At 42.9% G+C, this 26,837-nt stretch overlaps 1 protein-coding gene across 4 annotated transcripts in view; it reads right to left on the bottom strand.

Annotated features, from left to right (window-relative positions):
• Positions 1-5,083: 5,083 nt before the first annotated feature.
• The window catches only part of KIF13B (kinesin family member 13B), a 200,953-nt gene continuing 179,199 nt past the window's right edge, over positions 5,084-26,837 (bottom strand). For 2 of the 4 annotated variants that reach the window (XM_039530150.1, XM_039530152.1), the window contains 4 exons: positions 24,117-24,185; positions 14,924-14,986; positions 11,538-12,579; positions 5,084-8,539 (listed from right to left, as the gene is read on the bottom strand). In XM_039530150.1, the coding sequence (XP_039386084.1) occupies positions 8,250-8,539; positions 11,538-12,579; positions 14,924-14,986; positions 24,117-24,185 (1,464 nt within the window). In that variant the 3' untranslated portion in view covers positions 5,084-8,249. Of the gene's footprint in view, positions 8,540-9,915; positions 10,249-11,537; positions 12,580-14,923; positions 14,987-24,116; positions 24,186-26,837 lie in introns of those variants that run through there. The other 2 variants (XM_039530153.1, XM_039530151.1) reach the window with 2 other exon arrangements.

Raw genomic sequence — 26,837 nt, 5'->3', positions numbered from 1 at the left:
AGCCAGTAAGAAATGCAGAGAGGGGTGTGGCTTATGCAGCTAACAACTCTGGGCCAGAGGGAGGTGCCTGTCGCTCCTTGGGATTCTCAGCCATGAACTCTCTCTTGGAGTTAGGTGCCTAAACCAGGTCAACCCTTTCTCAAGAAAAAGCAGAGATGCCCACCCCGTTATAGCCAATATCCCAGCAGTTATGGCAGCACGGCCTGTGCTATACAGGAGGTCAGACTGGATAATCACTGGGGTCCCTTTTGGCCTTGGAATCTATGAACTTCAGAGACCTGTTTTCAAATCCCACCTCTGTGTGATTTGGAGCAGGGACTTGAACCCAGGTCTCCCATTTCCCAAGTGAGGCCGTAACCCCTCAGCCATGGGATAGTCTGATTTCCCCACGCCCCCAACAATTCCGATCTGATTGCCCCCAGCTCTCTTTTGTACATGGCCTGCTCCAGCTGGGGCCCATAGGTGGGATAGGCAAGGGATGCCTAGTTTGAGAATCCTGCCACGGCTTAGGCAAGCTAAACATGCAGCTTAGCAGCATCAAGACGTAGGCACTTTTTGCACATGTCCACCCACACTTAGGCGGCTTGGGATTTTAGTTGCCTACCAGGTTAGGCAGTGGCTGAGTGGGGTTTTTGAGGATCTCAGTAGTGCCTAAATGTTGCATTTAAGCATCTAAAGTGGCAGTTAGGTGCCTAAATCTTTTTGTGGATTAAGCCCCGTGTCTAGGGGTTAAATCCAGGGGACTTGGAATGAGAATTTCTGGGTTCCATTATTTGTATTCCAATAGCACCTAAAAGCCCTACTCATGGGCCAGGACACCATTGTCTAAAAAGACAGAACAAAAGACAGTTCCTGCTCCAAAGAGTTCACAACCTAAGTATAAGACAATAGATGGAGACAGAGACTGGGGAGTACAAGGAAACATTACGGGTGAGCATGATAGATCACTGCCTGTCACCACACCAGCAGCTTAACGTCTGTCAAGTTATTGTAGGCATCATGGCAAAGGAGAGTTTTAAGGTGGGAATTGAAGAAGGACAAAGAGGTGGCTTTGTGGATGTTTACTGGGAGTTCTCCCAAGCACGAAGGTGGTTTGAAAATTTAACAAGTGGTGATGGAGGCTGGCATCATGGGTGAGAGCTGACTTTTGACAGTGTCTCTCATCTTTGTTCATTCACTTGCTCTGTTAACTTACGTAGGTCACTTAATGGCCCAATTCAGGAAAGCACTTAAAACATCAGCTTTGCAGAATCAGGCCTTCGGTGTCTCAGTTTTCCCATCTGTAAAATGGACCTTATACGCTCATGAGGTTTTGCAAGGTTTAACATTTATAAGGTGGTCTGAAAATAGCTGATATCTTGGCAATTCTAAAATATGTAGCCATAAGAAGTTCGAAGATGCACCTAGAGGAAGGAATAGGTGTCCTTTTTAATTGATGTGTATAAATCTAAATAGCTACATAAATTCTAGATTTGTGGCTTTCAAACTCTTTGATGGTTACTTCCAAAAAAATAGCAGAGACTTCTCAGCTCTAGAGAAGGTGTTTATTTAGATACTGCAGGTCACATTGCATGTATGATACAATATTATAGTCATTTAGTATTGTACAACAAAATTAAAAACTTTACAGTTCATTACAAAGTATCTTTGGATTTCAGCTCATTTAAAGTATATTGATCAACACTTAATCCAGTCTAAATAGCCACTCTTTATATACAGACACACTGCATTTACAAAAATCAACAGAAAGACAAATTTCAAAAGGCTCTCCCAAGACATTTCAAAGGTTAGTGTTGATGATAAAGCAAAAGGTACTTTGACTGTAACAAGCCAGACCTTGGTTTACATTAGTCAGCTACTGGCACATGCCTTGGGTGTGTTGGAAGGACAGGACTGAAACCATACCGAAGAAAGAATGTTCTCAGCCACCCTTGAAGTGGAGCAGCAGCCCACTAATTCATAACCTGACCGTTATTGCTGAGAGTAAGATGCATGTATTACCTCCTTAAAAGTCAGCAGCGGGAAGGGGTGTCATACAATGTATTCTATTAAGGAAAAAAATGCCACCAATCAAAGGATAAGAGAAAATAGTGGGGAAATGGCTGTAAAATGAACCTTCCCTAGTATTTGGATATTTATAGTCTTTTTTCTAGCTTTCCCCTAGTCATGGGGAGCCCTCTCCACCCCTGCCTTTTCAGCTGTTTGTGGCCCGACAGCCACTTTCATCCACTTCATTATAAGAGCTAGATTTGGAATATTTAAACAGGTACCAATGGAGTCTTAAGCCAGAATAGGATGGGAGTTGAGAGCAACTTTAGTCACAACAAGGCCTAGAGGCTGAAAGAGCAGCTTGGCACTTGTTGGGGAAGGAGTAAAGGAAGTGAGTGGCTTAGACTTGGTCTACACTGGGCGGGGGAATGGATCTAAGTTACGCAACTTCAGCTACGTGAATAACGTAGCTGAAGTTGACGTACTTAGACCTTCTCACCTTGGTGTCTTCACCTCAGTGAGAGTCGACTGCTGCCACTCCCCGTCGAGTCTGCCTGCGCCTCTCGCGGCGGAGTACAGGAGTCGATGGGAGAGCGCTCGGGGGTCGATTTATTGCGTCTAGACTAGATGCGATAAATCAACCCCTGCTGGATCGATCGCTGCCCGCTGATGTGGCAGGTAGAGTAGACATACCCTTACACTTAACACACCTCCAACATCCCAATCTCTTTTCACTTCCCACAGGTGCTTCAACTCCCTCTCCCCCTTGCCTGTCTCAGTAATCCAGTTTACCCCAGTATATTTTCTTCATCTGTTTAACATGATGGGTGCAGGGAGTACTCTTAGGTGACGGCTACAATAGCAGAAGTCTAGTTATGTTGACCCTTGATCCACATAGCTGCGCTGGCAAAAGCCCTTAGTGTAGATGCAGTCACACTGCCAATTCTGTGCTCATGCTAGTATAGCTTGTTCTGCCCGGGGAGAAGCAGACGTGTAGTTTTGCTAGTAGAAGCTGTGTCCATGCTAGGAGCACTTTGCCAAGACAGCAGACCAGTATACTTATTCAGGCAAAGTGTTCCTAGTATAGACCTGGCCTTAGAGAGGTCTCAGTTATGCACCAGTGGAAGTTGGTGCATGGCTGTGATGTCAGAGACCCAACTGGCACACAGTGTTGGATGATCCAGCACCAGACTCAGATCAGAACCTCTCAATGATTTTGTGGTCTGAACAGGTAGCAGCTGCTAGAATCAGACTCAGTGACTCTACAAGTGAGAAATTAGGAGTGGGTAGCTGCTAGCTTCAGAGTCACCCCCAAAGCACTGAAGGAAGTTGTATTTGTGTCACTGGCTCCAATCAGCTTGTATTTAGTCAGTCAATGATATCAGAGGTTTTCTTTGGAGAGGTGTGTGGGTTTGAGCAAGGTGGACAGCAGAACCAAATGCACGTAGCAGGAGCGGAAGTTTAGAGAACAAAAAGATGAATAAGGAAAAAACAGACTGGAGCAAGACACTTCTTGTTTGTAATCACAGTTGATCAAGCCGTTTGCATCCTATAGTGTGAGTAACCTACACGATTACTTTAAACTGTCATTTTAAATTACTGAAAAGCTACACACAAATGCTTCAGGCTAGTATAAAACCAGTCCCCCCACTGGACTGGGTAAAGACTGATGCAAAGATAAGGCACTGTTTAAATATATATTTTGTGCAAAGAACTAACAGTACCAGTGTAATGGCAACACAAGATCCCACGGAAGCTTTTCCCAGCCCCCAATGAACCCATCACACAAAGTTTTTATTTCATATAAATTTGCCTGTCTGATATGTAATAACCCAAGCTGGATTCTTGATTCATACATAACACAAAAGAAAAAGGTGTTGAACATTTTAAAGTCAGCGACTGAGTGCATTTGTTTCCTGATGAGCAGCAGGTATAGAATGGGATACAACCCAGTTCTGAGTCACTGACAAATTCTACCTGCTCTTAAGGACTCTGTGGCTACACTACTGAACACAAACTTATCTTCATTCACTTTCCTACTAACAGAACATGTATTACAATTAGTGTGAATCAAGGCGCTCAAGAAGCCAAAGGTGATATTTCAACAAGGGAAAAGTCAAGACACCATGGGACAGCTGAGCTCTGATATCTTCTAAATAACATAGTAGAAAGTCTTGGCTTTGTTTTAAAACACACAAGGATTCTTATGGCTGACCTGGGACAAACACAACACATTTCAACCGCATAAAACATTGTACCATGTGCAAATAAAAGGATTTATCTAGTGGTTACCACACATTTAGACCATTACATTTTCAATTCTCTTTGAAATCTTAAATATGCTTTACGATTTCTAGAAGCCCAGAATCATTCAAAACAGACCTATTGGACTTAAAAAAAACAAACCTTAAAAATGTAGCAGATACATGACAGCAAATATTTGCTACAGATGTTTAATGCAGGAGCCATACCTTTTTTCCTGTGTAAAGTGCATGAAAGTCTTGCAAAAAATGTGCATAAAGTTATTTAATGCAACCAGCCTCAACTACGAACTGTTCCAGCACAATTTAATAAGGTTTTTTTTTATTGCTTTCATTATTTTTTTAGGGTATGCTTGGCCAACGTGAGGATGGACAGAGCACTGACCTCAAACTCCTTTGAGTAAAAAACTGTATTCACTATAATGAGATTTAGGAACTAACATTAGGACAAAGTCTGCTTGAGGAATGTCAACAGGAGGAGGAGAATGGAGTTTGAGAGCTTCTGGTAAGATCCTCGCCTTGATTTTTTTTTTTAAAAAGAGCTTATAACCAGCAGTAGTAAGATGGAAATGATCTAGGTAGGAAAAAGCTTAGCTAGATTAAATTTTGGGCGGGGGGTAGGGACTGGAGTGGAATTGAAAAGTTCAAACATCAGTGGGCCGGCTTTATTAACTGTGGGCCGATTTGAATACCTGGCAGTGGTCCGGGGCTTCGGCGGCACTTCGGCGGCGGGGGTCCACTCTGGGTCTTCTGCAGCACTGAAGGACCCCCCGCCGCCGAAAACCCCCAGAGCAGACCTCCTCCCCGCCGCCGAAATGCCGCCGAAGACCCCAAAGCGGACTGCTGCCGGGTGAGTAAAGAAAAAAATTAAAAAGGCGCCTAAAGCACGGGGCCCGATTCCTGGGAATCAAGCGAATCGGCCTAAAGCCGGCCCTGATCAGTGTGGTGAAATAGATCTATATCTGTCTATATACAAAAAAAAATCTATGGGTGAAATCCTGGGTCCACTGAAGTCAACGGATGTTTGACTACTGACTTCAGTGGAGCCAGGATTTCATCCTAACCATCTACTGAAGTCTGAGAGTTCTGTCGCTAAAACACAGCTTCCTTATTCAAGATGAATTGCTAAGGAGAGCTCTCTGGGCATTCCTAAAACTGGTGTAGGGCCTTTCCAAAGTAGGCTGAATATATACTAGCAACCGCTATGTTTAAAGCACACAGTGCTAGCACAATTTCTTTCTCGCTAGCCAAATTATGCTATTGTATAACTGTACTGATATTTTGTAGCATAGTTTTGAAACACGATTAGGAAAAATATCCTGTTCATACAGGTTAGGGTTACCAGGCCAAAGCTCTAGTGGGTGGCAAAGTTTCTACCCTAGACCCTGATCCTTCAAACACTTCAGTAATGTCACACACAAGCTGAAGTGTTTACACAATCAGAATCACAATGTGAACGTGGCCAAAAAGGAATGCAGACTAGGTAAAATAAATAATGAAATATTCACCCAGCTTCCCTTTGCTTGGTCCCCAAATACTAGTGAAAGTACTGGATCAAATCTGTGAAGATCAATCATTTAACATACAAAATCTTCACAGAGACAGACCCTGTCGGTAAGATATGATGGTGCAAGAGAAAAGGGGATTAATAGAGGATTGATAGAAAACACGGATCTACCATTCACAACACTGTATGCTCCAAATAAGGGACCAATAAAAAGGACAAGTTAGGATTTTCCCAAATTCAATACATGAAATGATGAGATTAATAAAAGCTAAATCAAGAAGATGCTTCACAGTAGCCAGCCATCTGTACCCATATTGGAAGAATAAAAGTGAAGCTCATTTGGAAAAAAATATTTGAGAGAGTTTTATAATGCCAGGCAGTATTATGAGAAATTACATTGGTTAGAGTGTACTATCTCATTGCTTAATAAAATAAATTCTGTTGTTGCAGGTCGCATGTTTATGAAAAACAGTTATTCCTAACATTAAATTCAGGATTTAGCTTCTCCAGTCTTTGTTGCTAATTTCCCCACGTTTTCAGGCTTGAAAGGAGAGAAATATAAAAAGTTTTCCAACACTGGTCTAGTGGGTGGCAAACCCCTCTCTGACAACCCGTGTTGCAGCTTTGTGCAGGGGAAGAAAAAAGTAGGACGTTTATGAAAATCTTAAAAACCTGCCTGTACATTTAAATCCCTTTATGAAAACTTAGAAAAGAGCAGAACTATACAATGCTGGCAGGAATGCACTAATGCTTGGCAGTATTTAGAATGCTGTATTCTGACCCATTCCAAATTTTATTCCAACTACTGATTAGTTTCTATTTTAATTTTTATTCCTTCTGCATAAATTGATATTAATTACAGTCAATCAGCATAATTATCTCCTGCACTAAGCGTCCCTACCTCCTTTAAAGTTTACTTTGATGACAATGTATGTTTCCCTTGGATACCTGAACCAGATGGCTAAGGCACTTAGACACATCTGTGCAGCATGGAGAGAGGCTGGATACATATTAAGTTTTAACCATTAATTTAGCATCCTGAATGTTCCTCACATAGATTACAAACATCCATTGCTCAAAATTTCTAGTCCCTCAACGTTTACTAAACAAAGTATAAGAAGCTCTGTATATACTGTACAATTAAGTCTTATTTTTTTCTTTACGTAATTTGTTAGAAAATATCTATACATGCCACAGGAAATTAAAAACTAGTGAAGGTCACCAAAGATAAAATCAAGTTTAAAAACAACAAAAGCCAGCCCAGTTCTCCCACCCTCCAGAAAAATGTTAGTTTTGAGGAAGAATGTGCAACGGGTTCCAATAAAGTGATTTTAGGAGCCATCTCAAGAGGGTTTTGCTGGTTAGGCAGGAGCCTTTCTAAAAGGGAGGCTATTCAGTAGGACGCTAAATAGAGCGCCTCTGTGCAATGGCAGGCAGTGGGCGATTGTGAAGTGCAAGTATTTCATATTTTTTAAAACAATAAATAATAATAAATACAACTGGATCATTCAGTATGGGAACAGCAGGCCTTCACTTTACGAAACCTGGTGAAATGCAAATGCCAGTGAAGGTTGTGCATGGTGCCCACATCTTTCTTTGTGAGTACGTCACCAACAGGCAGTACAGACAGAACTGGAAAAAGCTGTTATAAATACTGTAGCACTTTAGAGAACACTGATATCTTTGCAAAAATCCTGAAGACAAACTAAAGAAACAACGAGAGCAATATTCCACAGTGTGTCCAGGGAGGAAAGGAAGGTGAACAGAGTCTATGTCCTGTTAAAATAACTATAATCTATTTAGTGGGTTAACTAAATTTGAATATGCCTTTAAAAAACAGGGATCAAAAGCCACTGATAGGGTAGAATCCCATTGATTTCAATAAGAGTAGAAAGACACAAACATTATTCAAGATAGGCACTGGTTCCAGGTCATGTAACCAAGTTGATTATTTTTGTTCTGTTTCCTTCGCAATATAACTTCTTTCTTCTTTATAACTGTATCCGTTTCTCATTATTGCCTGATACAGACACAGCTTTTCCAAAAGGATGGAGCCTTGCATGCTGCATTTTGATGTTTACAGAACTGCCAACCATGTTTAGGGAAGTATAGATGTTGTGGGTCGGGAAATCGCTCCAGTTAATTTTTCGCAGCTGCTGGAAACTCATACGATACTTTGAATCACCGATCTGGCTGTTCATTCTGTGAATGACTTAAAACAGCACCATTAAACCCCCTCCCACAACCTTCACTATTTGAAATAAGCCACACAATGAAGTGTCCCAATTTGTGTCAGGAGCCTAAACACACAGATCCATCACCATGACAAGGCAAAGATATAACATGTCAGCAACAAAAGTAGAGAAAAACCCCTCCTTTAGTGTTTGCCAGAGCTAAGTTTACCAGGTTGGTTTAACGTTGCAAGCACATCCACTTCGGTGACAGCTTCACAAGCTATTTTCGAACCAGCTTGTGAGGCCTGTAAGCCTCTTTCAGTTAGCCCAAGATTTCCTGTTCTCTGCGTTCTTCTGGATCTTCTCGGGTTGGAGAGCAGATCCTTCCATTTTGGCTAGGGCTGTCAGTGATGTCAGGTTGGAGGCTGAGCCTGAGAAATTGTTGCTCTTCCGGTTCTCGGGCGTAGCTCCCCCTTGCAACCTAAGCCCAGCGCTCCGCCGTCTTGCTGCTCCGGTGGCTTTTTTCACTCTGTTTGGTTTCACGAGGAGCCCATAGCCTGGGTTGCATTTGAAGTACTGCCTTCCCCCAATGGAACCATCATTCTTACCTTTAACAAGAAAAAAAAAAGAAAAAAAAAGATGCTACAAAAAGAATTTCGCCCTTGTGCATATATTTACTTATGATGACCTCTCATTTTAGAGAATCACTGGAGTCATCTCTATGCCATTATAGCAGTGATCAGAAAGGATTCCATAAATTGACCGTCAGTCCATGGCACACCCAATAAAACTGAGTTATGAGCCAACACACCAAACTCCTGAAACCAGGTAGAAATGAATGCCGGGTGGCAATTTTCTGGAGATAATCAGTATGGAACCGAATGGGCCCATTAGCCTTTTTCTACCTTCCACCATCTATTGAAAGAAATTCTTTAAAATTAGCCCAGATGTTTAAATATTCTGTGCAGCAACACAAGCATAATCTAGAGACAAATAAAACATCTGGGAGGAGGGAAAAAACCTACATATTGTGGCCTGATTTTCAGACTCCATGATAGACGGAAGTCAAAAGAAGCTGTAGGTACTGTACCGTAGCACCTCTAAACACCAGGCTATTGGATTTTATTATTGCTGATGCCATATGCACCCTCTCCATTTCAATCTCTCCACTACACAGGGCATTGCAATGCAGCTCCAAAATGCTCTGTTCCAGACAGCTGGACAATCACTGTTATCTTTGTAAACGAATAGGTTCCATTTGCCAAGAACTATCCTGGATCATCAGAAGCATCTTTACATAGCACATGCTTCACCCTTTTGTTTTCACAGTTTCCCCTCATCCTAAGTACTCTAGTGCCAGATCACTTGGCCGCTGGTGGGTACCTGTACTGTGGGTGCTGAAATCCCATGAGGTGGAGGATACAGCATTCTGCTCAATCCACAGTTTACTGTGACAAGATATGAACCTCTGTTCCTATTTCTTAAGTTAAATTTTATAACAGAGAGGTGAATTTACTTTAGAAATAAACTACACTCCAACAGATGGGAGACATGAGATGAAATTTCCCCCACATATAGGGGATAGGGCAATCAAAACAATCTTTTCCCCTGACAGTGCGGCAGACAATCACCAGCCATGTGTGAAGTAATAATAATAGGAGATATACCTATCTCCTAGAACTGGAAGGGACCCTGAAAGGTCTGAGTCCAGCTCCCTGCCTTCACTAGCAGGACCAAGTACTGATTTTTGCCTCAGATTCCTAAGTGGTCCCCTCAAGGATTGAACTCACAACCCTGGGTTTAACAGGCCAATGCTCAAACCACTGAGCTATCCCTCCCCCAATGTACAAGAGCTTCAAGAAAATGAGAGATTGCTTGGGAGCAGGGGAAATAAGTTAACTCCCTAGCATTTGGTATTGAAGCTGGAAAAACAGAGGCACATGGACTCTTATAACTGAGAGTTGGGGCTGGAACGCTGACAGAAGTCAGAACCACAGATTGCTCTTTGGGACATGTAAGCTGTGTGTGTCTTTTCTGTAAAACTTAAGCCGAGAACGCTGTATCTAGTTTAGTTTTTACCAAGCATAAATCCAGGTATGTTCAGACAAATATTTTATTTGGAATCCTCTTCTTTTTAATAAGCATTGTTTTATTGAAAGACCTGCTGTGTGTCTTGTGAGATGAGAGAGGGCAGCGTCACCCAGTCTAGTCTCATAGGAGAAGGCACCAAGGCAACCACATGGAGGCTAAAGTTCTGGAACCGAGATACTCCTTTCTTCATGGACAAAGGCATGGTGAGGGTCCACTATTCCCATGACTGGCAAAAGATGAAAGTGTGTAATTTGCAAGGAGAGATCAAATAGGACAGAGGTGGAGGTGAACTACCGGGAACACCAATTCTACACGTTTATTTGTATGTTTACAATCTATAAAAAGAGCACCTATGCGGTGCCCTTAGTAAACGTTAAAAAATTAGACTAAACAAACATGGTTGTCAGTTCTCCCAGATCAAGTTAACCCAATGACAATAAATATTGACCCCTTTTAATACCCAGATAGACTAGATCAACATCACTCATCCTAGTCAATATCCATCTCCTCTTGGGCAAAGGAAAAACGGTGCACCTTGAAGGCTAATAAACTTGGGCTGTTATGGAGCTGAGGAGGAAGCAAATTCTAAAGGTTTGGGGCCTTAGTATAGAATGGTCTGCCCGCCAATCCCCTATCTTGTACCTTTATCTCATTTTTTTCAGACCACTCATGCTGGGGCCACCATGGCTCTGTTCCACATCCTCAGCACACTGAGAACTGCTTGAGACCTACACATATTAACAGGCCTCCAGCAGAAGCAGCATCTTTTCCTCTTCACAGAGAAGCTTGCATCACCAGCAGCATCTCTGGAGGTCTGACATTGCTACTCCTGACTGATCGGCACTTTTTCAGATTGGAAATCGAACACCCCTCCTCTTCCCCCATTAAATGATCGAGTCTATTCCCTGGTGCTCAGTGCATGATTACTACATGTTTATAATACACACACACACACACACACGTATATATATCTTGTGTGCTTTTGTGATCCAGTTTTAAACAGCTTGGGAGAGATTATCCAACAGTTTAATGTTCATCTCGTCTTCTATTTAGTCCAAATTTTCCTTTCCTCATTTGCATTCTATGACTCCTGTTGCACCCACTCTGGTCCTCCCCAGAAAATTCCTCTTTCCTTGAGGTTTACACGTTTATATACTTGTAGATTGTTAGTATTGGGATTTGCAGGGGAAGGTGAGGATTAGCAGTTTGAATGATTCATCAGGACACAAGAAACCAGTACATTACTGAGGAGAGGGGGCTATGTGATGAGATCAGATACAGTCTACACTGGCAGAGGCACTCTGGGCAGACACATGTTAGTTAGAGACAGACTGAGGGAGATTCCAGTAATCAAGGTGATTTTTTTTTTCTTGAACATCTAATCTACATAGCCTAAAACATTTTCCCCCAATCATGAGCCCTCCCAGGTGTCGTACGTAATCTGCCTGTTATGAATGGATATCAAGAGTGGTTTAGTATTTATCACATTGCAACCTGCCACAGAGCATCTCTTACCTGAAGGCAAATCGAGTTCCACACCAACCCATGTTCCCTCTTGAAAGTCAGTGGGGCCAACGTATCTAATTGTGCCTGTCTTATTTGTGCCAACAGTGACATATTCTCCCTCTTTTAGCCATTCTGGGATTTCATTGGCATCTTCAGAATCAGAAGCCGCTTCCAGTTTTTCATCAGCTGTCTCCGCACCATTATGGCTCAACCCTTGTGCAGTCACCCGGTTCTTTTCTCTCTCCTCTTCCTCTGGGCTTGAAGAGCACCCAGAATCTCCCCCCAGCATGCATGTAAAAGATTTGAGCTCAGATGTCCTGACTTTTTGGATTTTGAATGGAGAGGCTGTAGCGCTGGGCTGCGACAAGAGGACGGGCTGTGGTTTGGGAGCTCTGGATTCTGAAGCAGAGGTGGGTTTTGTGTGGTCCTTTTTCCTGACAGCTTCTCCCACCGACTCTCCAGCTGTTGAAGCCATTAGCTGTTTGGTCAGCAGCTCCTTCTTTGGGATGGAGGTAGAAACGTCGCTTTTTGCATCAATGGCTATAGAGGCAACATCTAGTTCTTCACTCTGAGTCACAGGGGGGACAAAGGACTTGGACTTTAGATGCTCGTTACCATTCACGTCGCTGCTGTCCTTAGGTCTCACATGGGCAGTGCTGAGGTCAGAAGCAGCTTGATTGTCTCTTTTAACAGCAGGGTAGCCCTCTGAAGCGCACTCTGTCTGCATTGAAACGTCAGTAGCAGAAGTTACCTGAACAGCTGGGGTGGGTGGGGAGATGTTGCTCACTGTAGATGTTTGACCACCTGTCTGAACAATCGCTTCGTTCCATGGAGTGAGCGCTTCAGACAGAGTCGCTGTTGAAACACTGTGAGAAAAGTAACCACTTGAGGCTTCACTCAGGGGGCTTGGAGGCCCCTCTTGGGAGTCCTGTGCCTGAATGTCTGCGGTATGCTCCTGCGAAGGCACTTTGGGCATCTTCTCTTGGTTCTTTTCTGCCTCTGTAGATTGCCTGGCCATTTCAAATGGTTCTTTCCCCCCTTCTTGGTTAACCTGAAAAGATGACAAGTATGGGGTTATGGTATTCAAAACATCTGGGCTGATAATGCTGACATATGGCCTTCTGGAACTATCTAAACCTCAGCTTTATCCAAATCCCTGCACATTTGCAGAGCTGGACGGGTGCTTGTTGATTTATAGCCAGTTTTACAAACCTGGTGGGATTATCAGTGCATTTCTTCCATTAATAAAAAAATAGTGTCCAGCAAAAGAAATATGTTCCCCAATATTTACTGAAAGATTATTTATATCACAGGAATGGTCATTTGCCTTTTGAACGTCAGGATTTATTTGAAATGTGAAACAGCCATGATCTATAAGTCTCTTACAGTTATCTGGCTTAACTCAGGATTGATAAATCATGCATTTCTAAGTAAACTGTCATTTATATCCCCGATTCCAAATGCCATTCCCCTCTCAGTACTGCCACCACCACATACTTTCAGAGTATGAAATTAACTGCACCACCGAGATTAACAGCCCATTTTAGTGATGTATTTCTTGGCTGTACAGTTTACTATATAGGATGGATCAATATCTTTTGCCAGCAAATGTACTCTAAAAGATTAGGATGTCTTTAAATCTTTGTCGGGGGGGGGGGGGTGGTGAATGAGGAAGGCAAACTTGTACATATTCTATCTACTAACTCACCTGTGTTTATTTTTGTTTTCTGTTCTAAATTGGTATCCATTGGAGTGGAAAGTTACCTTGAGTTTTCAGATTTAGAGAGACAAAGTGAGTGATGTAATATGTTTTATTAGATCAACTTCTGTTGATGAGACATAAGCTCTGGAGCCAACTAAGCTCTTCTTCAGGTCTGGGACAGGTACTCCCAGCATCACAGCAAAATACAAAGTGAAACACATTGTTTGGCATAAGTAGTTAGCACATGTTCTAAAGGACTATTCAAGGTACAGTGGCCCGTTAATACCTCTGCAGTCATAGGACAAAAAAGAGAGGGTTACTGGTTTACAGATTTTTCTAATAAGCCATAAATACAGTGTCTCTGTTCAGTCCATGACTTGTACTATCTAGCAGAGTAATGAATTTAAGCTCCCAAGCTCCTCTTTTGAAACAGTTGTGCAGGTTTCCTTTCAGGATGAGGGCTGATAGGTCAGATATAGAGTGATCTAAGTGTTCACCACAGGTGATGTGTTGTTTTTGCCTTTTATCATTTTCCTGTGTGAGTTCATTCAAGAGCATAGCGATTGTCTGGTTTCACCCACATAGTTGCTATTGGGGCATTTAGTGCACTGGATAAGGTGTACCACATGTTGTGATAGGCATGATCCATCAATCATCCATCAAGGTGTGCCATGGGGAAAGGGGAGTTCCAGCAAAAGATTTCATAAGCCATATGCTGACTGAGCGTAGCGGGTAGCTTTCTGTAAGCAAATTAATTTCTTTTTCAATCTGCAAGCCAAGATTTTTTAAAAATTCCTTTCATAATCTAGAGACCTAGGACATTGTCTCACTCACCTTTTTTCTTTTTGTTTCTTTTCAAGATATTTTCTAGTGCTTTGCTCAATCTAGTTTTAAGTGTCCCAAGTGATGGGACTTTCGCTCTCCCTTGAGGAGACTGTTCTAAAGGAAATAAGTGGCATTTAGAGAAAGCGGAATTTGATTGAATTACTGGTGCGTCAGAATCAAAGGCTAACCTTCTACTGCTGAGTGAAATGTACTACAGAAGAGTTTCTGAAAACGTTATGGTCAATTAAAATATATTTTTAGCTCTTTTATAGGGAAGGGTGCTGTACTGTAGATTTAGAAGCTCTATCCTTTCCTTGGGTTTTCCCTTTTACATAAGCTTTAACACACATTTTGTTAAGACAATATAAGCACAATAGGAGAAAACTGATCTGCTACTCATAAGCTTGAAATTCTGCTGAACTGTGGGAGATCATAAGAGTGTTTTCTCTGCAGGTTAGTGCTAGTCTTTTTCATGTCGATAACATGAATTAGAATGAAATGTAAAACTGAGAATCAAATTAAACGTTCAGAATAAGGGATATATTCTGTTTATAGAAAGCACCCCAGTCCAGCACTTTGCTTTTTAAAGCAGCAGGCAGCTAAACTTCAGATACTTACCTGCTAATGCAATCATATGATTAGCAAGGTTTTCAAATATAGAAGTGTAACAAGCAACATAAGAGGAGAATTTAGCGGGACATAAAAAACCCATTCCAACCTACATTATAGTTAATTGTCTAAGCGAAGCAACAATAAAAATGGAAGAGGTTTGATGTAACGATGCCAGCAGTAGCCTTTGCATATAGCACTGTTGCTGTTTCCATTGGTTTCCAGTCACAAGATATTGTGGACAATGTAGTGTGCCTACCTGTTTTAACTTTGTAGCACTGGCATCAATGCTGACAGACTGAACCATAATTCGTGGGACAGGCTGCAGGATAGGGAGAAAAAAAAAGCAGCATTATTCACTTATAGGATTAAATATTGCTGAACTGGTTTAACTGAAGAGGAAAACCTTTAAAATATGTATTTAAAATTCTGAGATAACAAATGGTCTTTAGTGACAAACTGGGCTTTGCTTTTTTTTAAAATGGACTCTGCTGACCCACGCTATACCAAGAGGGGACAAATGAATGTTGTCTTAACCCAGGTAACGAGAACGTCCCTGCATTTCCACACACACGCAACAGAGAGAACTACATAGGGCAAGGTTTTAAAGTGTAAATAAAAAAGATTTTTGTGGTGTGGCCACAGAACAGCTGTTTCTCTGCCAGGCTGACCATTGAACAGATCACGGTTGGAAGTAAAAGGAAGAGGAGTTGCCTATGCTACTTCAGCTGACATCACTGAACAAGCAGACAGATTCGCTATTAGAAGTGGCCAAAATTCATTAGAGATTTCAACCTACTTACGTCCCCTGCCAAAATATTCTCCCCATCTACAACATGAGTCTTACAAGATTTTCAACACTGTGCGCTCTCTCTGTCTGTAAGAAACTACATCCACAGAAGTTCATTTTGAAAAGAGGCACCATAACTTACAACATGCAGGATGCTAAACTGAAAAATATGTGCAAAGTGGGTGAGGTTCTCTCTTTTATTGGACCAACTTCTGTTGTTTAGAGAGAGAGGCTTTCAAGCTTACACAGAGCTCTCCTTCAGGTCTGGGAAACTAACAAAATGTCACTGCTAAACAGAACATTTGAACAGATTGTTTAACATAAGTAGTTAACACATATTTCAAGGGTCCATTCAAGGTGATGTTAACATCCCTCTAGTCATAGGGAGGAAAGTAGGGTGCGGGGGGGAGCCAGTTTGGTGGCAGGGTGTGTGTTAATGGGTTACAGATTATTGTAAAATGCCATAAATCCAGTGTCTGTTTAGTCCATGATTTGTACTGTCTAGCAGAGTAATAAATTTAAGCTCTCAGGTTCATCTTTTGAAAGTGTTGTGCAGGTTTCCTTTGAGGATGAGGACTCATGGGGTCAGATACAGAGTAATCACTTTGTGAAAAGTGTTCATCTACAGGTGATCAAGTATCAGAGGGGTAGCCGTGTTAGTCTGGATCTGTAAAAGCAACAAAGAATCCTGTGGCACCTTATAGACTAACAGACGTTTTGCAGCATGAGCTTTCGTGGGTGAATACCCACTTCTTCGGATGCATCACCACAGGTGATGTGGTGTCTGTGTCTTATTTTCCTGTGAGCTCATTCGAGAGCATAGTGATTGTTTGGTTCCCCCCACCCAGTTGCTCTGGGAGCATTTAGGGCACTGGATGAGGTACACCACGTGTGGTGATAGGCATGTGCAGGACCTATGGATCTTGAAACATGTATTGTGGGGGGTGTTGATCATTGTAGCAGTGGAGATATGGTCTGCTGGTTTTGCATCTGTTTTTCTGGCAGGATCTGGTGCTGCTTTGACTTGGGGTGTCCTGGTCTGTGGGGAGCTTGCTTCTGATGATGAGCTTAGAGAGGTTGTGAGGTTGTTTGAAGGCCAGAAGAGGGGTTCAGGAAAAAATTATTTCAGGCTGGGGTCCCCACTGAGTGTGGGTTGTACCTGTTTGATGATACCCCATATGGGTTCCAGAGTGGGCGATAGCTGGCAACTAGAGGTTTGTGGTCAGAGGAGATTTTACTTCTGTATTGAAGTAGGTTCTCTTGGGGTATTGGGTGGCCCGTACCTCATCCAGTGCTCTAAATGGTCCAATAGCATTGTCTTACGTAAGAACATAATGAGAACAGATGGGAGAAATGCTTGGAATGCCTTCCTTACAGCTGGGAGCTCCAGAATGCTGATGTGCATCCTGGATTCCCGTGGGGTCCATGTTCAACTGTCATATATGCTTTCCCATGTGCGCTCCTCCACTGTTCCAGGGACAAGTCAGTGATGATCATTCTGTCCAGGGAGGATAGGAGAAAAGGGATCCCCACACAGATCTGTCGTGGGTCCATCCATCACTGGAGGGATGAGAGTACCTTGGGGGGAAACTGTCAGCATAAGGTTCATGGCATGTTGCATGGGTGAGTAAACTCTCTGAAGCCACATCTGGAGGCAGCAAAGGTGAAGGTGGTGATGTATGTGCATGAGGCCATGTGGCCCAGGAGAGAGAGGCAAATCCTGGCTGGGACAGGAGGACTGTTAGCTCCACGGGTGACGAGTTCTTGCAGAGACTAGAATCTGTCCCTTGGTAGGTAAGTTTGTGCTATAACTGAGTTGATGGAGGCCCAGGGGCTGTGTGGGATCCAAATTTCAACATTTATGCTGACTCCGAGGGAGGAACAGAGTCTGAGCAACATGGAGGTCAAGATCTGGGTTTTGTCCCTGGATCACACTGCTAGCAGCCAGTGTGAATACAAGGATCCCGTAATATCTGAGGGGGGTCACCATAACAGTGAGAAATTTGGTGAAGACCTTTGGAGCAGTGGTGAGTCCAAATGGCAGGACCCTGTATTGAAAATGCTAAGGGCCTACTGTGAACCTCAGGAACGATGTGTGGGTCAGATCAATGTCTATGTGAAAATAGGTGTTCTGCATATCGAGAGCCGTAAACCACATGCATGTGTGTGATGAGGAAGGCTGTGAAGGCACACCTGGAGGGCGATATCATTGGGTCTTCTGGTGCTTGTGTGGTGGTTCGTGAGGCCTTTGATGGAAAAGCTGGGAAGTCCTGTACTGCTGTGTGGATGGTGGGTGATAGAATTTACGCTTGGGTGCAGGTGTGTATATACCCAGTGAAGAAACTGTGGCTCTTGAATCCTTGAGGGTGTGGAGAGAATCATCCGTTTTCTGATTAAAAAGATGGAATTCATCAAAAGGGAGGTCCTCAATGGTATTTTGTACCTCCTGGGCAAACCAGAGGAATGAAGCCACGATTCCCTCCGCATGACAATGCTCGTAGCCATCGAGCACGAGGAAGTGTCTGCTTTGTCTATAACTGATTGAAACACTGTCCTTGCCACCAGTATGCCTTCCTTCAAGATTGACTGGAACTGGACCCCATCTTGTTGAGGTAGTTCTTCAGCAAAGTCCTCCAGTTTGCTGTAGTTCAGAAAGTTGTCTATGGCAAGCAATGCTTGATCATTCGAAATCCTGAACTGGAGGCTAGCTGAGGAGAAGATTTGTATCCCAGAAGGTCTAATCCACTGGAGTGGAGTGTGGGAGCTGCTGTTTGGACCGCTCCGTCACAGCCTGTATCACAAGGGAATTGGGGTGTGGAGTGAAAAAAGAAACTCAGACCCCTTAGCTGGTACATAGTATTTCTTTTCTGCCCCCTTGGGGGTAGGTGCACATGTGGCCAGAGTATGCCAAATTGTTTGAGCTGGTTGGAGGATGGCATTGTTGACTGGCAGAGCAAGCTGGTACTGATGAGTGAAGGATGTGCAGGAGTTGATGTTTTGTGTCTTGTACCTCCTCCAGGGGGAGGTGAAGTTCACCTCCCACCCTTCGCAGGAGATCTTGGAATTGCTGAAAGTCATCCGGGGTGAGAGGTTAGACGAAGTCTCTGCAGCATCTGGTGAGGACGACAAAAAACAGTCCTGCTCCAGCTGTGCTTCTGGAACCGGATTCAGTGGTTCCTCCTCCATGATTGGCTCGGAGCGTCTACTTGAGGGTGCTCTAGACAGGGAGAGAGGAAGAGTCTCCCTCACAGAACGGGTGAGTATTGGGGCCAGAGTCCAGAAAAGGGGCCAGCATGACAGATTTGGAAGGTGCTGCGGTGGGCCCCAGGGCATAGGGAACCAGTGGTTCCCTCTGTGGTTGGAGTGGAGGATATTGCCACGATGTGGATGGCCTCTTCGGGTACTCATAGTGGCAGTAAGGGATGGGCAGCCCCTGCACTTCATCTGAATCCCGAATAGGAAAATTCGGACACTGGTTCCATCAACAGTACTATTGAAGCCAGAGGAAGCATGTAGACCAGGGGTGGGCAAACTATGGCCCGGGAGCTGCATCTGACCCTTCTGATGTTTTAATCTGGCCCTCGAGCACCCGCTCCAGCGCTCCAGCCAGGGAACGGGGTCGAGGTTTGCCCCACTCTGTGCGTGCCATGACTCTGTGCGGCTCCTGGAAGCAGCAGCATGTCCTTCCTCCGGCTCCTACACATATGGGCAGCCAGGGGGCTCTGCACGCTGCCCCTGCCCCAAGCGCCGCCGCCGCAGCTCCCATTGGCTGGGAACCAAGGGCAATGGGAGCTTCAGGGATAGCACAGTGCGCAGAGCCGCCTGGCTGCGCCTCCACGTAGGAGCCCGAGGGGGGACATGCTGCTGCTTCCAGGAGCTGCTTGAGGTAAGCACCCCCGGAGCCTGCACCCCGACCCCTCCTGTGCCTCAACCCCGTGCCCAGCCCTGATCCCCCTCCCACTCTCCAAACCCCTTGGTCCCAGACTGGAGCTCCCTCCTGCACCCCCAACCCCTCATATCCAGCCCCACCCCAGAGCCTACCCCCCCAGCCAGAGCCCTCACCCTACCCTCCTGCCCCATCCTGGAGCCCTCTCCTGCACCCTGAACTCCTCATTTCTGGCCCCACCCCAGAGCCCACACCCCCACCTGAACCCCACCTCCCAATTTCTTAAGCATTCATGGCCCACCATACAACTTCCCTACCCAGATGTGGCCCTCGGGGCAAAAAGTTTGGCCACCCCAATGTAGACCATTGGAGGATGTGGTGAAGGGTGTCTTCACTGTGGCATGTCCTGGGTGGGAGATCTGGCCTCCCTAGAGGTGAATGGTAGCAGAAGGCATGGAAATCTTGGCTCTCCCACAGCAAACAGTTCCTGGGGCTCTGGAGCCCTTCCTGATTTCCCTGGCCTTAATGGTACTCTTTCTATAGTGGGAACTGGCACCAGAGTGGTGGAATTTCCCAGAGTGGGCGGATCCCATACCTTAAAGGGGGCCGACATTGACGGTGTGTTGGGCTTGGTACGAACAGATCTGCTGGTTTGTGCAGATTCTTGTCATGTTTATGCATCTCTGAGTGCGCTGCTTCCCCGTGGCTGGTGCTTGTGGAAAAACCATCCAATTTCTTTGGTTTGGAGGAAGACTTACTGCCATGTTTATGTGCATGCTTCCTTACCTCCAGACTAGGCCCCGACATGGGGTCCATAGCGGTGGTACTGACAGAGACAGACTCAGTCTCCATAGCCAGCAGCATTAATCCTGGCTATATTAGGTGATGTACAGGGGAGTCCCAGCCTCGATCCAAATGAGGTCTTATGGTGACTTCCATGAGATGCTTCTTGAAGCAGAAAGCCTGCTCTTCTCAGGTATGGCTAGGGAAGGACCGGCAGATACTTCACCAGGATGAAATGTGGGCTTCTCCCAAACAGCATTGATGTTTATCGCTGACCAAAGGGGAACACGGGAAGGAGGTACAGATTTTAAAGCCTAGGGTCTTCAGCATAGTCCAGTAACCATGTGTATGTGTGTTGGATGTTTACCCGGAAACAGATTCCCCCAAAGTCCTAATTCTACTCCAAATAACTACTAACACAGTAAAACAGCATAGGACTACTAAGGCTATATACTGTACAACTAAACTCTTTTTAAAAGGTGTTTGATACACAAGAGGACAGTGGTAGTTTGGATCCGGACCATGAGGCGGTGAGAAGGAACTGGTGACGTGGTTGGTCTGTCCCACCCTTTATCACTTTGGACAAAACCATGAGGTAAGGCAAGGGCACATGAGTGGACCAGTGGAGACTACTGCTTGAAAAATCTCCAGCTCTGAACGCATGGTGTGCATATGTAAACCCTCAGTGAAATACAATAGGGATCATCACTCGAAGAAGTGAGAACTACTCCCATTCATCTCTATGAAGTAATGATTATTTAATTGTTATCATTGTTAAGTGTTTCACTTCTGATCAAGGCATATTAAAAAGGAAAGGGACTATCTTTAAATTATGCATAAGATCTGCACTTTTTATGGTGAGCAATGGCTCATTTTGGTGTCATAAATAAGGTGACATTTAGGAGAGTCTCTCCTCTCCACCCACCAACCTGATCCCTGGAACTAAAACGCCAAGGAGTAAAGCCCAGGAAGTCATCTGAGCCTCACCAAGGAGGACCCAATCCGGAAGACCCCAGCAGGGCACCTAACCCTCCTCTCCCCCAACCAAGCTCGGTCTCCTCCACAACAGCAGGGCCTGGTCTGATTGGTGAGAGGCCAGGTAGCCCCCTCCCTGGCTTTAATGGCAACTGCTCCTCCTTCTGCTGGAGACTGTCTGCATCTGAACCTCTCTGAGGGGGAAGCCAAATCTGGGGAACCCACCAGAAGATTAGTAATCATATTTAACATCTCTACTCCTTACAATCTACTGTGAGTGGCATCTCAAGCAGGAGCAGCTAGGGAGAATGGCATCATTTTTCCCTCCTCATTCCTGGCTCAACCTTTGAAGTATTTACTAGAGCATAGGGCTTACCACTGGGAGTTATAATTATAAATCTACACAAGTACTGCTAGCGATTTAGGGTCTTGGAGAGGCAGCGTGTTCCAACAGACAGGCAGTCTGTTCTCTACTCTGGCAGTGACCCCATGTGTCACAACCTCTGCCTCAGTTTCCCCATCTGTAAAATACAGATGTTATAATATCCTCTTTTGGAAAGTGCTTTGAGGTCTATAGACAAAAAATGTTATAGAAGTGATCACAATGATCTTAAATAGTTTTCTTATTTTGATATTTCCCAGTTCCTTTATTTTTAGCATTATTCACCTGGCCTTCAAAAAAAAAAACAAAAACAAAAAACAAAAAAACAGAAAACCCCACACTTTCCTGTATTTTATCAAAAACCTTCAGTCTTACAGCATGTAAACCCATAAAATGTAAAAGCCTTGTTGATATCAAACAACAAAAGAAATAAAAGGGTTATACTTTAATCATTCCTCATCAACTGCTAAAATACCATTCTCCTCCTGAAAGCATGACACACACAAAAACTCTTAAGATACCTTTGCCAGACAACGTTAAAAGAAGTATGGAACAAAAAAGCAATTATAAAAAGTGGCACTTAACCAACTTTGCTGTTGACAGGAAACAGATAGGCAAGATGCTTTTTACTCTTGTCGGGTAGTAAAGGTATTAAAACAAATATTTGTTATGAACTGTAGTCAAGTTAGTTGGGGGAAATAAGTATTAATGCAATTTGTTATAACAACTTGTGTTTGTGAAAAGACACACATGGATGAAATATAGGGTTCTGCATCCAGCGCCACATTCTGTATTCAAATGCATGAGCATAGTTCCCACTGAAGTAAAAAGTGGCTGCACATACATCTGAGAGGCAGAATTTGGTCCTTGGTCTATTCATTCAGGCCTCCCAGAGAGATAATTTCTGGCATATGATCTGCAATGAATTGACAAACCTGGACCGAAAGAGAATGTCGAAGCACCCAGTTTGGTAATAGGTTCACAATAAGAGTTGCGAAACACAATTTGGTTTAGATTTTATAAAAAGAGAGTTATTAATGTTAAAAATATAAATAATAAATAAAAATAAATAATAGGACATTTAAAGACTTCACAGCTGGGTAGCCAATCACTATATTGTGACCTAGAAAAATCTACTATATATGTCCTATTAAACAGTTCTCTAGTTCATACATTTAAATATCAGATGAATTCTAACAATTAAGAGATTTACAATGATAAAAAGAAATATTAAGTCACTTCTTTAAAAAGTTGTTTGAAAGGAGATAGGATGGCTTTGGGGACTGGTAATGAGAAACAGAGCTTTTCAACTCTAGAAAAAAGAACAGGAGTACTTGTGGCACCTTAGAGACTAACAAATTTATTTGAGCATAAATAAGCTTATGCTCAAATAAATTTGTTAGTCTCTAAGGTGCCACAAATACTCCTGTTCTTTTTGCGGATACAGACTAACACGGCTGCTACTCTGAAACCTTTCAACTCTAGATCACTGGATTAAATCCTAAAATGCTTAGTTTTAAGCATGTGATTAGCCCCACTGAAGTTAACTTTAAGCACTCAAGTAGACCTGTTAAACACATACTTATGTGCTTTGCTGGACTGAGGCTTGAGTGCTCCAGATCTTACTATTAATCTGGGGCTTCATTCTGCAAGGTTTGTAGACCTACGTGAAGTGAGTTGGACTGAGAACACCAGATCCCAGCAGGCAGGTGATCATATCACAAAACCTTCCACCATAATAGGCACTTGTTTGCCTACTCACTGTATCAGAAGAGAGGGCAAGGAATGATTGGGCCAGAGATCCTAGAATTACCCTCTAATTTAGAGGTTGGCCCTTGAGGTCATGGTTAAAGCACACTAACAGGGCATTAATCAGGGAGTTTCCATTGCTGTTGCCTATGCTGCATCTTCTCTGAAGATGGGGATGGACTTCAGCTGCAAGGATTGTCAGTCTGACAGTACTACATTCACACAGCCATTTCAAAAAAGCTACTGCAAAATTCTTTACTCGGGTATAACATGCAATAATAATTTCATTACATGTAAATTAGTCAGTTTGAGGACCTAAGATTTACTTTCATGAGCTACACACATGTATTTAGTGCTAAATTAAATATACATTGTTTCTTGTGCAATTAATTTATTTCATTCCCAATTCCAAGCAGAAAGATTAAAAGGGTAATTTGTAACAGGATTTTTAAAAGTTTCAGATTTTTTGAGTTTTACTAGTTTGCTTTAAAAATTAGCTTTACATAATCATTCTAATTAAAATTGTATTTAAAAGGATGATATGGGAAGCTGAATTAGGCAAGAAACTGAAGCCTTAACAACTCAGTCAACAAGAATTAGATGCATATTAGCTCAGTTGGCCATGAAGGATCTGTTGAGCCGTGCTGATTAAAGCACACAAATTATTATTAGAAACCGTGAAAAAACCCTTTCAGACATATGTTTAAAAAAGGATTCTATGATGTCAAATTATTTATATTTGATTAGGGGACAGAATTCCTTTTAATCATGCTAAGCATCATGCACATCTATGGCACTACATAAATAATTGTATGTATGCCAGAGAAAGCCTCTCTGGGTGGGTTTCATTAATTGCGGTTCATTATTTTCTAGATTAGTTACTAAACCTGTGTCAGAAGGTCAAAGACAACAATTTTGTTAGCTGCCCTCCTCTCCTGTGCCATATCGCTGCATTTCTGGAACACAACCAGACAGCAATGAATTATGACATTAGAATACAGAAACTCAGACAAGAGATGCTTCTGACACAAAAATAAGTTTATTTCAGCAATATGCTAACAAAATCTATTCACCTAGGCACTCAGATACTTCTATGGCCCCCCTCATATTAGTATCTAGAGAGAGCAAGAAATGAGTCTTCATAAATATTTAAAAACCATTGAATAAGTTCACACTGGTCTGAGGAGTCTGCTTTTGCTACTGCAATGATAAAAGGTATGGACTGCACTTTGATATACACATTGTAAGTATCAACACACAAAATGCCATTACATGAGCAGTTCAGAGAGACCAAAACAGTCACAACATGAAGAATAAATCTGTCTTGTTCAGACTATGGAATCAACAATACGCTAATAAAGAAATAAAGCTTCAACTGCATGCACATAATATAATTAAGCATATATATAGCTAGAAACTAGAAAGATGCAACCCCCACCCCTTCCCTCCTCCACACATATGGAGTTTAAAATAATTAATTCTCCCCATCAACAATAAGACTGGAAAAAGCCATAAATTCTGCATGTGGCATCACTAACTTGTTTTAAGAATGAACAATGGAAAGTAAAGAGAGAGTCAAATAATCACAAATGGTTAAAGAATATAGCTGCTTTTTAATTTACAAAATACTGGCAATTAATTTAAAGGCACCAGATTAGTCAGAGAGAATGTGTATTTTCTAACTTAAAAGTATATAAACAGGTTCATCAGCAGCCAATCTTTTAGGTATATAAACAGCTTCATCGGAAGCTGATCTGCTAGTTACATGAAGAATCCTATTATGCCAAATTAATTCAATCTAACTAATTAGAGAGCAGGAAGTTCTTTCAATTATTTTATGTGCTGTCTGAGAAACACACTTGAATACGAGAGCAGATTTCATTAATTGCGGTTCATTATTCTCCAGATTAGTTACTAAACTTGCATCAGAAGGTCAAAGACTGCAATTTTGTCAGCTGCCACCAGCTTCACTGTAATGTCTTTGCATTTCTGGAACCCAGAAAGCTACTGATTACAAACAAAAAATGGAACTGGAAGAGACCATCTTGCTAAGGGAACACATACAAAAACGTATCTTACTTTAAGGCAGATGCCTACTTAAGCAAAAGCATATGGAGGAAATAAGAATCTACTTAAGATAATTTTTGATAATTTTCAGAACAAGTACTCAAAAACTTCTGTTTTTGCTGTAGATTAGTATTAGAGCTTTTCAAATTATGGCTTCATCCAAAGAAAATATGTTGAGCTTTGGGAACACACACTTACCCACCCTGTGAGGCCTACTTAGTCATGGCGACGGAGAGGTACTCACCTTGTGCAGTAACTGGAGTTTGAGATGGGTGCTCCACTTCAATTATGCTTATACCCCAGGCACCTTTGATTGGAGATTTTTGGTAGTAGTGGCCATTTGGCCTGCGCACATGCCCTACACACCGTGGTGTTCTGCACTAAGGACATATAGGGCTGTACAGGCAAACTGACCTCAGTTCCTTCTCCACCAAAGAGTCCTGTAGAGAAAACTCCAAAACAAAATGGAGGGACACTCATCTTGAAGAACTCCAATTGCACAGGATGAGTAACCTCTCCTCCTTTGAGTAGTGTCCCTAAGGGTGCTTCACTTCAACTGACTTCAGAGCAGTATCCTCAACAGGAGGAAGGAGCTTCAGAGTCAAGTCCAATACTGAAGAGAAGACCGCATTACCAAAGACAGCATCTGACCAGGAAGAACGAACCACTGTGTGGCACTTGGAAAATGTCTGTACTGAAGACCAAGTTGCAGCCTTGCAGATCTCAACAATGTGAACGAGGTAGAGACAGACCTCAAGGAATGGGCTAATACTCTAAGAAGCGGTAAACTGGCATATTCATAAGAAGAAATAATACACCCTGAAATCCATCTGGCAAGTCTCTACATGGAGACTGTGGACATTTGGACCTGTCAGCTATTGACACAAACAGTCTTGGAGACTTTTTTTAATGATCCGGTTCTGCTCAAATAAAAGGCCAACACCCACCTGATGCCTAGGGTATGCAAGGCAGCATCCTCCCTGGTCTGGTGCAGTTTCAGGAAGGAAACTGGGAGATGGATGACTTGATTGATATGTATCAGAGGGGTAGCCGTGTTAGTCTGGTTCTGTAGAAGCAGCAAAGAATCCTGTGGCACCTTATAGACTAACAGATGTTTTGCAGCATGAGCTTTCGTGAGTGAATACCCACTTCTTCGGATGCAAGCATCCGAAGAAGTGGGTATTCACCCACGAAAGCTCATGCTGCAAAACATCTGTTAGTCTATAAGGTGCCACAGGATTCTTTGCTGCTTGATTGATATGAAATTCAAACAATACCTTAGGTAGAAGTTTAAGATGTGAATGTGATGAGACCACCTTTCAAAGATACTGTAAAGCAGGGGTAGGCAACCTATGGCATGCGTGCTAAAGGCGGCACATGAGCTGATTATCAGTGGCACTCACACTGCCCGGCTCCTGGCCACCAGTCCAGGGGGGCCTCTGCATTTTAATTTAATTTTAAATGAAGCTTCTTAAACGTTTTTAAAAACTTATTTACTTTACATACAACAATAGTTTAGTTATATATTATAGACTTATAGA

Source organism: Mauremys reevesii, linkage group 3 (assembly GCF_016161935.1).
Source record: "Mauremys reevesii isolate NIE-2019 linkage group 3, ASM1616193v1, whole genome shotgun sequence".
NCBI lineage: Eukaryota > Metazoa > Chordata > Testudines > Geoemydidae > Mauremys > Mauremys reevesii.
Note: the sequence above shows the minus strand (reverse complement) of the source record. Positions and strands in the feature narration are given on the sequence as shown.